At 41.7% G+C, this 16,396-nt stretch overlaps 1 protein-coding gene across 1 annotated transcript; it reads left to right on the forward strand.

Annotated features, from left to right (window-relative positions):
• Positions 1-737: 737 nt before the first annotated feature.
• LOC131846206 (uncharacterized) lies at positions 738-16,140 on the forward strand. The gene is made up of 16 exons (XM_059195454.1): positions 738-996; positions 1,290-1,570; positions 1,771-1,932; positions 3,122-3,231; positions 3,828-3,971; positions 5,060-5,139; positions 7,234-7,393; positions 10,642-10,772; positions 11,667-11,854; positions 12,883-13,217; positions 13,331-13,503; positions 13,599-14,067; positions 14,164-14,432; positions 14,542-14,718; positions 14,906-15,039; positions 15,653-16,140. Exons 1-16 carry the CDS (start codon positions 948-950, stop codon positions 16,106-16,108), a joined length of 3,318 nt encoding a protein of 1,105 aa, XP_059051437.1. The 5' UTR covers positions 738-947; the 3' UTR covers positions 16,109-16,140.
• The last annotated feature ends 256 nt before the right edge of the window (positions 16,141-16,396 follow it).

Below are 16,396 nucleotides of genomic sequence, written 5' to 3' on the forward strand. Positions count from 1 at the left end.
ATTAGTTGTATTATATATGGGAACGTGAGAGGATATGCCTGGAATATAAAATTTAAAAAATCGTTTAATTTGAGATACAAAACAAATAAAAGAAAACTTAATAATGGTTTTACTATTGTCGTTTACTTAAAGCAGTCTAAAATTATTTTTAATTGTATCGGAATATAGTCATTAATATGAATGATTAATCAATCAATTAAATAAAAATTATCAATTTCATAGAAGTTTGTTTAGTTCAATATTTTTATTAAGCTTTTATAATGTTCAGTGGATCTTATCACACAATTTGAAAACTGTCAATAAATAACAAAAGTTAAAAGTTAATAAACACAAAATTTTGATATACGGAGTAATCGATTATTACGTTATTTCACTGCCACGTATTCTTTCTTTATTTATAATTTCTGTTTTTATGTACAAAGTTTATAGGCATAAAAATATTATTAGGTTTTAGATAAACCACTGTTAATTTTTCTAAAATTACATATATTACAAAATTGTAGTTACTGAAACCAATTTTAATTTAAAAATATGAACATTTTAGTTCCAGGGATTAGTGCTTGATATCACAATGTTTATAATTTTATTTATTCATAGGTGATATTTTTACTATATCGATCGATAAAGATTTCAATTTCACATCCCTAGACTTAAATATTTTTTAAGAAATGTTATTTCCTGAATAAGTCATATATGTTGCTATTAGTTATAGCTAATTATTAATTTATATTTTATTTTATTCTATTATTCAAGTAAATCTTGTCGGTATCTTGTGTTTTTTTCTGTATATTATATTACAGTTATACAAAACTAATTTATGTTTTTCTTACTGCGTGTTTATGTTGTATTTTGTACTATATTTTATAGTATTTACTGAGGGAATAAATGTAAATATTTTAGTATCAATAGCCAAATATGTGAAAGCATGAATATTTTGTTACTATTTAATGATTTTATCGATATCATTTCGACTACGGTACAACTGTAAACTTGCATGTGAGTACTATGGTATACATACATTATCTTTATTATTTATTTAAATATATATAAATGTGTCTAAATTTCTGTTATGTCTACATACATAGTCTATCCGTTTTTATAAGTTGTTTTTGTAAATAATTACACATACATTTCATAATGTTATTACAGTAGTATTTTTCTTGTGTAATTGTTATTGAGAGATTATATAGGTACAGACCTCAGATAATATATTTCTTTTTTATCATATTAATTAACGTGTAAAGTATAACCTGTAGGTGTACTGCTAATGAATAAATCTTATTTTACAGTTATAACTAAATATTCACATTTCACAATGAACTCCAGTAATGAGGATGTCACATGGAGAGGCGCTCCGATTTCTGAGATAATAGGCTCCCAATCACCTTGGGGCGCCCCGGAGTTTCCGCTGGTAACCCCAGCATACAACCATGCAGTATTATATCATATACCAAGTAGTGGTAGTATACCCACCGATGTAGCTCCAAAACCACAAGTCGGTCAGGACAAATGGGACCAGGACCATGTGAGGATGCCATGCTCCCCTCACAGTTTGTACCCTGTTGAAGGGGTAAGTGTAATAATTTGTACAGTAGTCAGTCACAGATTAACACATTATTGAATGTCTTGCCATGTTTGGATAATATAAAAATATGCTAACAAAAGGCATCCTTATCACTCAAAGCAATCTCTTACAAACTATTATTTGCGTTAAAGAGTCTGTAACATTAAAATTTGTTAATAAATTAAATTTATGTTGATTTATTTCAGAAGAATGGTAAACCGCGCTTAAAGAAAAGATGGGAGCTGATACAACATGCATTGTGGAAGCCAATACGTAATAGTGAGGAGCTGGCTAACGCTATATTATCATATAACACAAAGTTTAAAAGTATTTGGAAATTCCAAGCCCTGCACATGCTGTTTAATGATGTCAGTATTAAAATTATGCTATTCTGACATCTATACATCTATACATATAAATGAAATTGGTCTGTTTGTAATATTATAACAGTTTTTTACTACATGCATATGAATATAAATATGATACATACTATATAAAATATACACCAAAATACAATTTTTTACAATTTTTGTCTGTTATCTGTTTGTTCCGGCTAATCTGTGAAATGGATGGACCGATATTGACGGGACTTTTATTGTCAGGTAGTTGATGTAATAAGGAACAACTTAGGCTACTTTTATTTTAGTAAAATAAAGTTAAATTCCATGTGGACCAAACCACGTGTACGGCTAGTCTATAATATAAAGAGTAAAGATTTGACTGTTTTTTTCTATGCATTGAATGAGATGGTGATTCTACTGGGAATCACATTCTACCCATGACATAACTTTTAACACATCTGTTCATAGTCATTAACTGATTGCAAGATGGATGCAGAAAAAAAGAATCCTACATTATACCTAAAGAATATAGATAATAAAAAGTAATTCAGTTGATTTGAGACTGGCCAGTTCTTCTCAATTGAATCTGTATACTGAAATAGATGGTAGGGAGAAAATATTCATTAATACAAAAAACTTGATGCTCATGGAAAAAATATTTATTATATATATAAAAACATGATGATCATAATGTAATAAAATAACAAAAATCCTTATACCACCTATATTGAAAAAATTATTACCAACAGAGCAAAGTGGTGTATTATAATTTTATAGAGAAAATGTAGGATATTTTATTTATATATATAATTTGATTGATTACAATTTTATTTGATTTGAAAATAGAAAAGTTTGGAATATAACTAAAATCAGAATTAAGCAACTAAAATCTTACATGGGCACACATTTTCTAATTTATTTATTTAATTAACAGAATATAAACTTACAGCTAATTGCCAACACATTTATATTTTAAAACTATTCTACTTTACTATATATATTACTTAAACTATACAATGACAGATATGTTCTTATTTTATTTATTATGGAAGGCATGGCTTCTGTGTATAATCATGCCTGATCCCACAAAAGATTTTAGTTACATTTTACCTTTTGCTGCTCTTCAGTTTAACTGTGATCATGGTGGTTGAAACACTGCCAAAATGTCAGAAACTCAATTAAAATAAATTGTTCATACGTAAATGTCTGTTTGCAGTACTTAGAAGAAGAGGAAACTCAATACTTTTTTGATGTGACACTGCCAGAGATTGCAAAGTTGACACTAGCGTTACCAAAGCTGGTGCAGGCGCCCATTCCTTTACTCAAGTGAGTATCTATGGGTATATTTATTTTAGGAATATTCTAGTATATTTTAATTTTATATACATATTGTGTAACTGGAGCTGGAATGCTACAATTGTTTAATTAAAACGATAATAATTTTATATATATGTATAATTCTCAAGAGGGCTCACAAAGAAGTAAAAAAACACAAAAAGAAGAGGTATTAAAAATAATAAAAATATTTATAAAAAAATGGTGCACAAGCTGCCAGCAACTCATTGTATAATAATAATAGCATTTATTACAGTAAACTTTTTAAGTTTATAATTTTATCACATGTATATTAAATTTTCCTATAATTGTGTTTCTTTACATTAAATATTAGCTAATATTTAATGTTCCGAGGTGGATATAAATAATAATCTGACTCCAATTTTAATGATTATATTTTAAAAGGTTACAAATAAATTTTATGCACTCGTCATATGTAGTGGACGTCGAAAAGGGTACAGGCGAGCCAACCTCAACCGGATTGGACCTACAGCGAGCCGATCGCTAGTGTTGTGCGCCGACATTTAATTATGGACGATGGTCTCGTTGGTCTTAGCACACGCCCTTACATTTCTTTATTGTTCCAGACAGAATAAGAACCATTCGGTATCTCTATCACAGCAACAGATCGCCAGTTTGTTGGCGAACGCGTTCTTCTGTACGTTTCCGCGGCGTAACTCTAACAAGAGGTCGTCGGAGTATGCCTCTTATCCTAATATAAATTTTAGCGCGTGAGTATAACTAATTAATGTAATACTAGCTGTGCTCGCGGTTTCACACGCGCGTAATTTATAGCCTATATGTTATTCTGATATATAAGCTATTGTCTTGTATAACATAATGGAGCTTCTAATGAAACGCAGAATTTATGTTTATTTATTTGATTTTAATTCGGATTACATGCATATTGTGTTAGTAAAAACTTATAAAACTATGTTAGTAACTTATAATATACATATACGTAGATATATTTAATTCATATATCTGTGTCCACGTCCAGAAGCACTGGGTCCACAATGCAACGTTATCCAGTGCCTCTGGAGCGGACAATCAGGTATATTCGCAACAGTTTTTCAGTTTGTTTAAGTATTTTAATTTCAATAACGTTTACATATTAGGTTAATACAAAAAGAAGTGAACTCAATAATGGACGAAGGTCTATATAAGAAATAAATAAAAATGATGCAGGTATACAATTATTATTTTAATTATAATTTGACGACGTCGGTGGTCTAGCGGTGTTGCACACTGCTTTACGTCCGATGGTCGCGGCTTCGATTCCTCGCACGGCATAAACATTTTGTATTCATGAGTATGATTGTTTGTATCGGTCTGGGTATTTTCTATGTATAATATGTATATATTTACGAAAAAAAAATCTATGTATTTGTATCAGTTATCTAGTACCCATAACACAAGCTTTAGCTTAACATGGATCTAGATGGCGCTGTGTGAATTGTCCTGAGATTATTATTATTATTATACAAAAAACAAGTATACATGCAATGCGACTATTCAGTGCATCTTCTTGGTGCTATTAAAATATATCAGGCGCTTTAGGCCTGAACTGTATTACTGTAAAGTTTCATCAAAATCCGTTCAGTAGTTTTTTCGTGAACGAGTTGTAAACGTCCATCCATACTCACAAACTTTCGCATTTATAATAGTAGAATAAAATGTTGCATTATTTATTTTTCTTTAGTAATTAATAATGCCTCTGCTTACCCCATCTGCGATTCTAGTCGTGTTTATATTTACTCATTTACCTGTATTTGTATTAATTGATTATCTTTCATAGATGAAAATAATATTTTTTCAGGTTATACGAGTGTAATTCAGTGCCGGTATTAGAGAAACTGAAGTGCATATGCCACTATTTCAAACGAGTTACTGAAAAAGGTAATATTATTTTTATGTAGAATTACTTCTTTATATTTATATTATATCAGTGATATGGTTCACATCTCCGACACCTTCACATCTCTTTCCTTCCTTTTAAGACGTGGTACATGCCCTCCTCACCTTCCTGGGTGAGTAGAGCATGTACCACGTCTTAAAAATTGTATATGTTACAATACGTATATGCAATACCTTTTGAAAAAAGCGACTCAGTCTAAAATCTGACTTGACTCTCCCGAGACGGTAAAAAACATTTTTTTTATACTACGATGGTGGCAAACAAGCATACGGCCCATCTGATGGTAAATGTTTACCGTAGCCTATAGACGCCTGAAGCACCAGGGGTGTCACGTGCGCTTTGCCGACCCTTTAGAAACATGCTTTACTTCTGGTGGTCGCAGGTTCGATTCCTCGCACATTTGTATTCATGAGTATGACTGTTTGTATCGGTCTGGGTGTTATCTATGTATATTACGTATATATATAACGCAAAGGTGACTGACATAGTGATCTATCAACGCACATCCCAAACCACTGGACGGATCGGGCTGAAATTTGGCATGCAGGTAGATGTTATGACGTAGGCATCCACTAAGAAAGGATTTGGATGAATCCACCCCTAAGGGGATAAATTAATGCGGGCGAAGCCGCTAGCAAAAGCTAGTTACGTATGTTTTTATAAAAAAAATTGTATGTATTTATTATATCAGTTGTCTAGTGTTAATAAATGATACGATATTGTTGGTCGAGACGATGTATATAACGGATGATAATAAACTGACAATATGTACATAGAAATATTGATCTTATATACTAAATGACAATAGGAAAATGTAAGGTGGGGTGACACAGTTTAGACACAGCAGTGCTTAGTACAATATTGAATTTGTCTTACTAGACATTGTTAGGGAAACTCCTCTCTGCTACCAAAATGTTAGGGAAAGTACTATGTATATATATAGGGAAAAATATGTGGAAGCGTCTGTCACGTACCTGTATGGTTCTGCGGATTTCTTGGGCTTCAGGGTCTCGAAGGTATCTTCGCTAGCTTTCCAGTTTCACAGTAGGTTTAACACAGTTCTAATTTATTTTAATTCACAACACAATGCGCGCGCGCGTCAATGCCGCTGTACGGTCAGTTCAGTACTGGGTAAGGGAGGGGAAAGCAAAAGCGCGGGAACAGAAACTAACGGACTCTAATATAATAATCTGTGCTTACGATGGTACAGGGTAGATTTTGAACAGACATTATTATTTTGATATATCTAGGTGACTGTGTCCCATATTTAGTGTATTTATAACACAAGTACTACTTATCTTGGGACTAGATGACGTTGTGTGAATTGTCCAGGGGTATGATTATAAAGGAGAAAGAAACGTAGGCTGTTTTCTAATGGAGCAGCAGTACACTGTCCATAGTTAAATTTGAAATTCATAAATTAAAATTCAGATATCATTTATTCATGTAGGACATTTTAGCCGCTTATGAACGTAACGTAAGAATAATATGTGGGCTATAAATTTCAGTTGTATTTCTGTAAAGTTTCATCACAAGCCGTTCAGTAGTTTTTGCGTGAAACAGTAACAAACTTCCGCGCTTACAAACTTTCGCATTCGCGTTTATAATATTACTAGCTACTCGCCCCGGCTTCCCACGGGTGTACATATATTATCTTCTTATATATAAAATTCTCGTGTCACAGTTTTCGTTCCCATACTCCTCCGAAACGGCTTGACCGATTCTCATGAAATTTTGTGAGCGTATTGAGTAGGTCTGAGAATCGGCCAACATCTATTTTTCATCCCCCTAAATGTTAGGGGTAGTCCACCCCTAAATTTTTTATTTTTATTTTAAGGCAAAACAACGTTTGCCGGGACAGCTAGTATATATATAAACCTTCCTCTTGAATCACTCTATCTATTAAAAAAACCCTTCAAAATCCGTTGCGTTGTTTTAAAAATTTAAGCATACATAGGGACAGACAGCAACAGCGACGAAGATAAGGTAGTATAAATGCACGCGATGTGAATAGCTACGCGTGATAGAAGGTAAAGTGGTGTAAAGTGAGCTAACGGGCGGGTGTTGCAGTACAGTCCCCGTGGGGGTGATGACGTTCTCCCGGCGCGCGGTGCCACGTGACCAGCTGCCGGACTGGGCGGCCTCCACGCGGACGCTGGCCGTGCCGCTGCACATCGACAGCGCCACCACCATCGAGGACTCGCACGGGCTCATACAGCTCGACTTCGCTAACAAGTTAGTATTCACATATTTATACTGTACGGACCCGTTCGTTTTTGCGTTCCTAATACTAATTATGAACGCAAAAACTTTCGTGTTTATTATATTAATAACATTCCACATTTATTATTTTCCAAAAACAAGTTTCTATAAATAACTTATGGGCTTCATCTGGATATTTATGTATATTTATATAAAATTACAATGCAGTTTGCATTGTAATACTATATAAATATACTATCTTTAATTTTATATGAGACAGCCAGAATCATTGGTAATCAACGTCTATGTGACAGAATCGACCCATTCGCTTTGCGGCGTGATATTGCATCTCTGTCCATTTTCTACCGCATATATCACGGGGAGTGTTCTGAGGAATTGTTCGGATTAATACCAGCCGCTGAGTTTCACCACCGTACTACCCGCCAGAAACTAAAATACCATCCTGATCATCTGGATAAATGGCGTTCCTCAACAGTGCGGTTTTCTAGAACCTTTTTGTCACGCACAAACACATTGTGGAATCACCTTCCAGCAATGGTATTCCGAACCGATACGATAACCTTAAAAAAAGAGCTTATTCCTTTTTAAAAGGCCGACAACGTACTTGCAATTTCCCTGGTGTTTCGGGTGCTCATGGGCGGCGGTAATCATTTACCATCGGGTGAGCCGCATGTTTGTCCCCTATGTTATATAAAAAAAAAGACAGGCAATTGACATATTTCAGTTGCGCGCGCAGCTTCGCATGCGCGCTGCCTATACAATATGTATACAGCCATAAACTCTTATAATTATGTCTTTGATGTAGTGGCCCCTTGGTAACATCTCTTAAAATATTTCACCAACACCCAACTTCTATAAAAACTTTGAATAAGAATAGCCTATTTATAAAATACTTAAACCATTTACTATTTAAAAAACAATATCATAATGTAAGCGAATATTTAAATGTTATATTTTAGTTCTTATGTAATATATAATTAATGTCATATTATAATAGATAGTTATAATAATAATAATGTTATGTTTGTATGCCCTACAGGGTCTATAATGATCAAAAACGAATTATGAATATCTTTCATTGTAATATTATGGAATGCAATAAGTATTGAGTATTGAGTATTGATCCAATGATAATTATTACAAAATAGCGCTAAAGCACGTACGATCGAAGAATGCGGCAACGCGCTAACTGCCAGCGCGCACAATCTTTCCTGCGTAAAATAGGCTTCATGCAAGAAATATTGTACATGTAAATGCCGTATTCTCTAGATATAAGAGGATTCACTTAAGATAGTTTCCTCTTCGATCTCCCGTCCAATTCAAACGGTGGTTGATATTTAGAACCCCTAGCGGTGCCCGATCGTATCCGTCCGGGAGTCCAGTTCAAACGGGGATCGATATTACGACGGAGTCGAGGTTCGAACTCCTAGCGGTGCCCTTAGACTAAAGTCGTATTCGTCAGGCGGGAGTTTGCTTTCAGCCGCTCCATAGATCGATCCCCCGTCCTATTCGAACGGTGGTCGATATTACGACGGAGTCGAGGTTAGAACCCCTAGCGGTGCCCTTAGACTAAGTCGTATCCGTCAGGTGGGAGTTTGCTTTCAGCCGCTCCATAGATCGATCCCCCGTCCTATTCGAACGGTGGTCGATACTACGACGGAGTCGAGGTTCGAACCCCTAGCGGTGCCCTTAGACTAAAGTCGTATCCGTCAGGTGGGAGTTTGCTTTCAGCCGCTCCATAGATCGATCCCCCGTCCTATTCGAACGGTGGTCGATATTACGACGGAGTCGAGGTTCGAACCCCTAGCGGTGCCCTTAGACTAAGTCGTATCCGTCAGGTGGGAGTTTGCTTTCAGCCGCTCCATAGATCGATCCCCCGTCCTATTCGAACGGTGGTCGATACTACGACGGAGTCGAGGTTCGAACCCCTAGCGGTGCCCTTAGACTAAAGTCGTATCCGTCAGGCGGGAGTTTGCTTTCAGCCGCTCCATAGATCGATCCCCCGTCCTATTCGAACGGTGGTCGATATTACGACGGAGTCGAGGTTAGAACCCCTAGCGGTGCCCTTAGACTAAAGTCGTATCCGTCAGGTGGGAGTTTGCTTTCAGCCGCTCCATAGATCGATCCCCCGTCCTATTCGAACGGTGGTCGATATTACGACGGAGTCGAGGTTAGAACCCCTAGCGGTGCCCTTAGACTAAAGTCGTATCCGTCAGGTGGGAGTTTGCTTTCAGCCGCTCCATAGATCGATCTCTCGTCCTATTCGAACGGTGGTCGATATTACGACGGAGTCGAGGTTAGAACCCCTAGCGGTGCCCTTAGACTAAAGTCGTATCCGTCAGGTGGGAGTTTGCTTTCAGCCGCTCCATAGATCGATCCCCCGTCCTATTCGAACGGTGGTCGATATTACGACGGAGTCGAGGTTAGAACCCCTAGCGGTGCCCTTAGACTAAAGTCGTATCCGTCAGGCGGGAGTTTGCTTTCAGCCGCTCCATAGATCGATCCCGCGTCCTATTCGAACGGTGGTCGATATTACGACGGAGCCGAGGTTCGAACCCCTAGCGGTGCCCTTAGACTAAAGTCGTATCCGTCAGGCGGGAGTTTGCTTTCAGCCGCTCCATAGATCGATCCCCCGTCCTTTTCGAAGGGTGGTCGATATTACGACGGAGTCGAGGTTCGAACCCCTAGCGGTGCCCTTAGACTAAAGTCGTATCCGTCAGGCGTGAATTGACCTTCAGCCGCTCCATAAGTCCTTCCTTTGGTTTGGAGCGTCATCTGCACTCGCCTCCTATCATCCGGTGAGCTGTATGGGCTAGCTGCGGCCAACAGTATTACAGTGTGAGGATGAATATGTACTTAGTAAATAAGTAGATATATGCATTTAATTAAAAATTTACATAACCTAATTGTACAACTAAGAACCTAAAATTAAAAAGCTTAAAAAAATATAATATGATGCCTAAAATATATTATTAAAAGGGGTCCCTTTAGGCAACGTTCCGAAGATACTGGCAGCGTTCCCTCTTTGAATAGCTAGACTAATTCTTTGTCCAAGGTAGCTGCCAGCTCTTCAGTCTTCTGTGATGTCGACTAACCTTTTCATTATTTCTTTCTAAGTAGTATATAAGGATTGATTTATTATTATAATAAACGTTAATACACTAGTGTTGTACCTACCATTTGCCTAACAAGCACCACCCTTATAACAGTAGACTTGAAAAAAATTAAGATAGATTGTGCATTTAAAACTGTTATTTTAGATATCTGGGCGGCGGAGTTTTGGGACACGGCTGCGTGCAGGAGGAAATCAGATTCGTGATATGCCCGGAGCTGATCATATCGATGCTGTTTACAGAAATGCTGTTATCTAACGAAGCTGTTATGATGATTGGTAAATATAGCTTGATATTAATATAGACAATAAATTGTAGGGTCGGCAACGAGCATGTGACACCCCTGGTGTTTCAGACGTCCATAGGCTACGGTAACTGTTTACCATCAGATGGGCCGTATGCTTGTTTGCCACTGTTTAAGTGGTATAAAAAAAAACTTGCTGCTCATTTATTTGTTTAAAGTACCTAATTAAATAGGTATTTTTCTATACCTATTTGATTACTTTAAATATATTTTGAGAATCAGCAATGATTGTTTTAGTTAATCATCTTTTTTTTTTATTTGTAACATTGTGATAAGTTCGCATTATGATTATATTATGAGTATTGTCTCTGTTTCTTTATTAATTTTATGTTTTTCACTGGGAATGTAGTATGTTAAAATCCTAATTTTTAATTGGCAGTATACAGAAATATCTCAATTGAAATCCCAAAAAAGATCTTTTAATGGGTGATAATGAAATGGTGCCTCCGTCTCCTGTGTGGGTACACAGAATATTGATAAGTGGTGGACTTGAATGCCCACATATTGTTGGGTACAATTTGTTACCGGTGTTTATATCATCGTATCGTGAGAGGTGATTCTCCATTGAGAATCCAGCCTCAGATATTCCAGCTTATGCCAGGTTCTTGAAGTCTGGTATTTTACGTCTCTTAAGACGTGCCATATAATCTTACTTTACGATGATAGAAACACCGGTAATTATAATATATAATATATATATATAATCATAAACATTCTAACGGCCTTATTTTAGCCGGCTGCGAGTCCGATTCTTCGCACGGTATAAACGTGGAGGTCCCGCACGAATTGTTATGGTCTGGCTGTTTTTTGGTGCTGTATGTCATGATGGTATAAGTATATGTGAAACTTAACGAAAGGAACATGTCAGGGTGCGAGCGGTTCAGCACTTATGAGGGGTACGGCAGCACGTTCCGGTGGGCCGGCTCGTTCCCGGACAACACTCCGCCGGACGGCAGCGGACGGCGCCGGACGGCCGTGCTGGCCATAGACGCACTCCCGCACCACTCCACCGCCTCAGAGCTGACCCCCGCCGCCGTACTGCGGGACCTCAACAAGGTACACACGAGCTGACGGCCGTGCTGGTCGTAGACGCCATGGACCTCAACAAAGTACACATACATACTGTTCAAAATCTACCCTGTACCATCGTAAGCACAGATTATTATTATATTAGAGTCCGTTAGTTTGTGTTCCCGCGGTTCCCTTCCCCTCCCTTACCTAGTACTGAACCGACTGTACGGCGGCCATGACGCGCGCGCATTGTGTTGTGAATTAAAATAAATTAGAACTGTGAAACCTACTGTGAAACTGGAAAGCTAGCGAAGATATCTTCGAGACCCTGAAGCCCAAGAAATCCGCAGAACCATACAGGTACGTGACTGACGCTTCCACTCATTTTTCACTATATATATACAGAGAGTAAATTCCTTAACATTTTGGTAGCAGAGTAGTTTCCCTAACACATACAATCTTTATGGTTTCTACTAAAATTTATTTTATTTACTAGATTTTATTATCCAAAGACATATTTATGATTTATAATTTGTCACAAACTATAATAATGTTTTTGTTCCATGGTCCTGATCATTTTGAAATAATAATTAATTATAAAAATTACTAAAGGACGTTTGATTTTAGGATGCATTCCAGGAATGTGCGTGCTAACGGCGCGATCTTTCTTTTTCTCTTTGTTTACATACAAATTCTTTGTATCTTTTTTTTAATTTTGTATAAAATTTGGATTGTATATATATACTTTATTGCACTTGTGACAATATAAAATAAAAAGATGGTTATACAAAAATGTGAGCGAGGTTGGGCTTATTTCTGAAAGAGATCTATTCCAGCCAACTTAACGCTGTGACAGAGGTGGTTACCGGACAACGATAGTTTTATTTTATTACAGAAAATATGTGAAAATCTATGAATTATTCCGAAAAAAAAATGCTAATTCAAAATATTTTTATTTATGTAGGTCTATTACAGACTCTTAAGAGATGTGAAATGTATCTACCGGAATGATTCCGAAAATAATTGGATGTCTTTTTGAAAAGGGAATGAGCGAGTGTGATGCGTGTCCGCAGGCGTGGGTGGGCCTGTCGTGGTGGGGCTCCGGTCCGGGCGCGCAGCTCCCGGGCGCGGCGACCGGCAACTTCACCGTCGGTGAGCTGCGGCCCGCCCGCCCCCCCCCCCGCCCCCCGCCCCCCGCCCCCGCTCGCCTACCGCACCTTCGGGGACCGGCGCCTGCGGGACAGCCTGCACCCGCGGCCAGCGCCGCCGCACCCTCACCGTCGGTGAGTACCACGCCGCCCGCCCCCCGCCCCCCGCCCCCCGCCCCCCGCTCGACTTCCGCACCTTCGTGGACCGGAGCCTGCTGGACATCCTGCACCTCGCGGTCAGCGCCGCCCGCACCCTCACCGTCGGTGAGTACCACGCCGCCCGCCCCCCGCCCCCCGCCCCCCGCCCCCCGCCCCCCGCCCCCCGCCCCCCGCTCGCCTACCGCACCTTCGGGGACCGGCGCCTGCGGGACAGCCTGCACCTCGCGGTCAGCGCCGCCCGCACCCTCACCGTCGGTGAGTACCACGCCGCCCCCCGCCCCCCGCCCCCCGCCCCCCGCCCCCCGCTCGCCTACCGCACCTTCGGGGACCGGCGCCTGCGGGACAGCCTGCACCTCGCGGTCAGCGCCGCCCGCACCCTCACCGTCGGTGAGTACCACGCCGCCCGCCCCCCGCCCCCCGCCCCCCGCCCCCCGCCCCCCGCTCGCCTACCGCACCTTCGGGGACCGGCGCCTGCGGGACAGCCTGCACCTCGCGGTCAGCGCCGCCCGCACCCTCACCGTCGGTGAGTACCACGCCGCCCGCCCCCCGCCCCCCGCCCCCCGCGCGCGCCCGGGGACCGGCGCTCGCCTACCGCACCTCACCGTCGGGGACCGGCGCCTACCGCGGGGACCGGCGCCTGCGGGACAGCCTGCACCTCGCGGCCAGCGCCGCCCGCACCCTCACCGTCGGTGAGTACCACGCCGCCCGCCCCCCGCCCCCCGCCCCCCGCCCCCCGCTCGCCTACCGCACCTTCGGGGACCGGCGCCTGCGGGACAGCCTGCACCTCGCGGTCAGCGCCGCCCGCACCCTCACCGTCGGTGAGTACCACGCCGCCCGCCCCCCGCCCCCCGCCCCCCGCCCCCCGCTCGCCTACCGCACCTTCGGGGACCGGCGCCTGCGGGACAGCCTGCACCTCGCGGTCAGCGCCGCCCGCACCCTCACCGTCGGTGAGTACCGCCCCCCGCCCCCGCCCGCCCGCCCCCCGCCCCCCGCCCCCCGCCCCCCGCTCGCCTACCGCACCTTCGGGGACCGGCGCCTGCGGGACAGCCTGCACCTCGCGGCCAGCGCCGCCCGCACCCTCACCGTCGGTGAGTACCACGCCGCCCGCCCCCCGCCCCCCGCCCCCCGCCCCCCGCTCGCCTACCGCACCTTCGGGGACCGGCGCCTGCGGGACAGCCTGCACCTCGCGGCCAGCGCCGCCCGCACCCTCCGCGCGGTCGCCCCCGCCCCCCGCCCCCCGCTCGCCTACCGCCCTCGGGGACCCGTGCGGGACAGCCTGCACCTCGCGGCCAGCGCCGCCCGCACCCTCCCCGTCGGTGAGTACCCCGCCGCCCGCCCCCCGCCCCCCGCCCCCCGCCCCCCGCCCCCCGCCCCCCGCCCCCCGCTCGCCTACCGCACCTTCGGGGACCGGCGCCTGCGGGACAGCCTGCACCGCGCGGTCAGCGCCGCCCGCACCCTCACCGTCGGTGAGTACCACGCCGCCCGCCCCCCCCCCGCCCCCCCCCGCCCCCCGCCCCCCGCTCGCCTACCGCACCTTCGGGGACCGGCGCCTGCGCGACAGCCTGCACCTCGCGGTCACCGCCGCCCGCACCCTCACCGTCGGTGAGTACCACGCCGTTAGCAGTTAAGTCGGCAAAATCAGTTAGAAATTTATGATTCAATCACGGAGAAACAACCTGACAAGATTTTTTTGTTATATTAGTATGGTTTGTTAATAATAGAGAATATTTTGCTGCGGCCAAAGCGTAGGTCTCCAGCAGAGGTAAATGAAAATCTCTCTTTATTTCAGGGGAACTATATAAGTACATCATTCAGTTTTCGCGCACACCCAACGCAGACCCGGAGAATTTATACGATTACATCGAGCAGATGATCACGGAGAAGCACGGGGCCTCCATGACGAAAAGTGTGGAAAGTGTCTCGGTTAGTGAAAAATATTATATATTGTATATATAGTATAAAACAAAGTCGCTGTCGCTGTCTGTCTGTCCTTATGTATGCTTAAATCTTTAAAACTACACAACGGTTTTTTTAATAGATAGAGTGATTCAAAGAGGAAGGTTTATTTACGTGCGAAGCCGGGGCGAGTAGTTAGCTTATAATATAATAATCTTCCAGGACAATTCACACAGAGCCAACTACACCCAAGTTAAGCTAGCTAAAGCTTGTATTATGGGTACTAGACAACTGATACATAGTAAACATCTAGACCGATACAAACATAGTCATGTATACAAATGTTACGCGGAATCGAATCCGCGACCATCAGAATTAAGGCGGTGTGTTAAACTGCTAGACCACACCGAGATTGTCAATTTTATTTAGTTATTATTTAATTCAGGGTACTATATTATAAATTGAAAAGGTGCCTCATAACAACATAGCGTAGTTATGTGGCACCTTTTCAGATTATAATATAGATCGTTGTGCTTTTTATGTATGTAAGCTGTGGTTACCTCATTAAGAGGTCCATAATGAAATCTAAAATTATCTTACTACTCTTCTGTGCCTATAAAAATAATTTATCTAATTTCAGGACGAATCAGAAAAGCCAGTACTTCTTGAACTATCAAGTTCATTAGAAAAAGAATTCCTAAACGATTCGCCTGATTTATTTTCGCAAGATGAATCCGATCAGCCAAAAGAAGAGTCTAAACCAGATACAAGAAGTACCAAAGATACCGAACCCCGGTCAAGTGATTACAAAATGGCGCTGAGTGACAACAAAATGGCGGCGAGCGAACGTAACGCGGCAAGTACATCAAGTACGTCGCGGTTGTTTAATGAAATGGAGAAGTTTGATGAGACTAATGGAAAATTGAATTTGACAGATTCCAATAGAACACAGTTTAAACAAACTACTAAGGGCATGTCCAAGAATATGGATACGTCAATGGACTGCGACGAGAAAATACCAATGGATATATCGGTCGAATCGAAAAAGAAGATCAGTAAGAAAATTACAGACTATTTTAGTAAGAAGTCCATTTGATGTATTTTGAAATAATAAATTATTATGTTTTACTATGTCTTTATTTTTTCTCTCTAACCTAAAAAGGATAACCTAGCAACGGATCTCTATCAATAATATTTGTATAGACTTGCCTTAACATTTTAAAGATCAGAAAATGTTATGTATTTATTATGAAAAAGGTAAATTATTTATAAGGCAAATTCGGACTATGTAACAGGAATTTATAGGCTACTACCCACCCCGGCTTCGCACGGGTGTACATGTATTCTGTATGTCTTCCTCTTGAATCACTCTATTAAAAAAACC

Source organism: Achroia grisella, unplaced genomic scaffold (genome assembly GCF_030625045.1).
Source record: "Achroia grisella isolate CSIRO2021 unplaced genomic scaffold, CSIRO_AGI_Agris_v1 utg504, whole genome shotgun sequence".
In the NCBI taxonomy this organism is placed as follows: Eukaryota; Metazoa; Arthropoda; class Insecta; order Lepidoptera; family Pyralidae; genus Achroia; species Achroia grisella.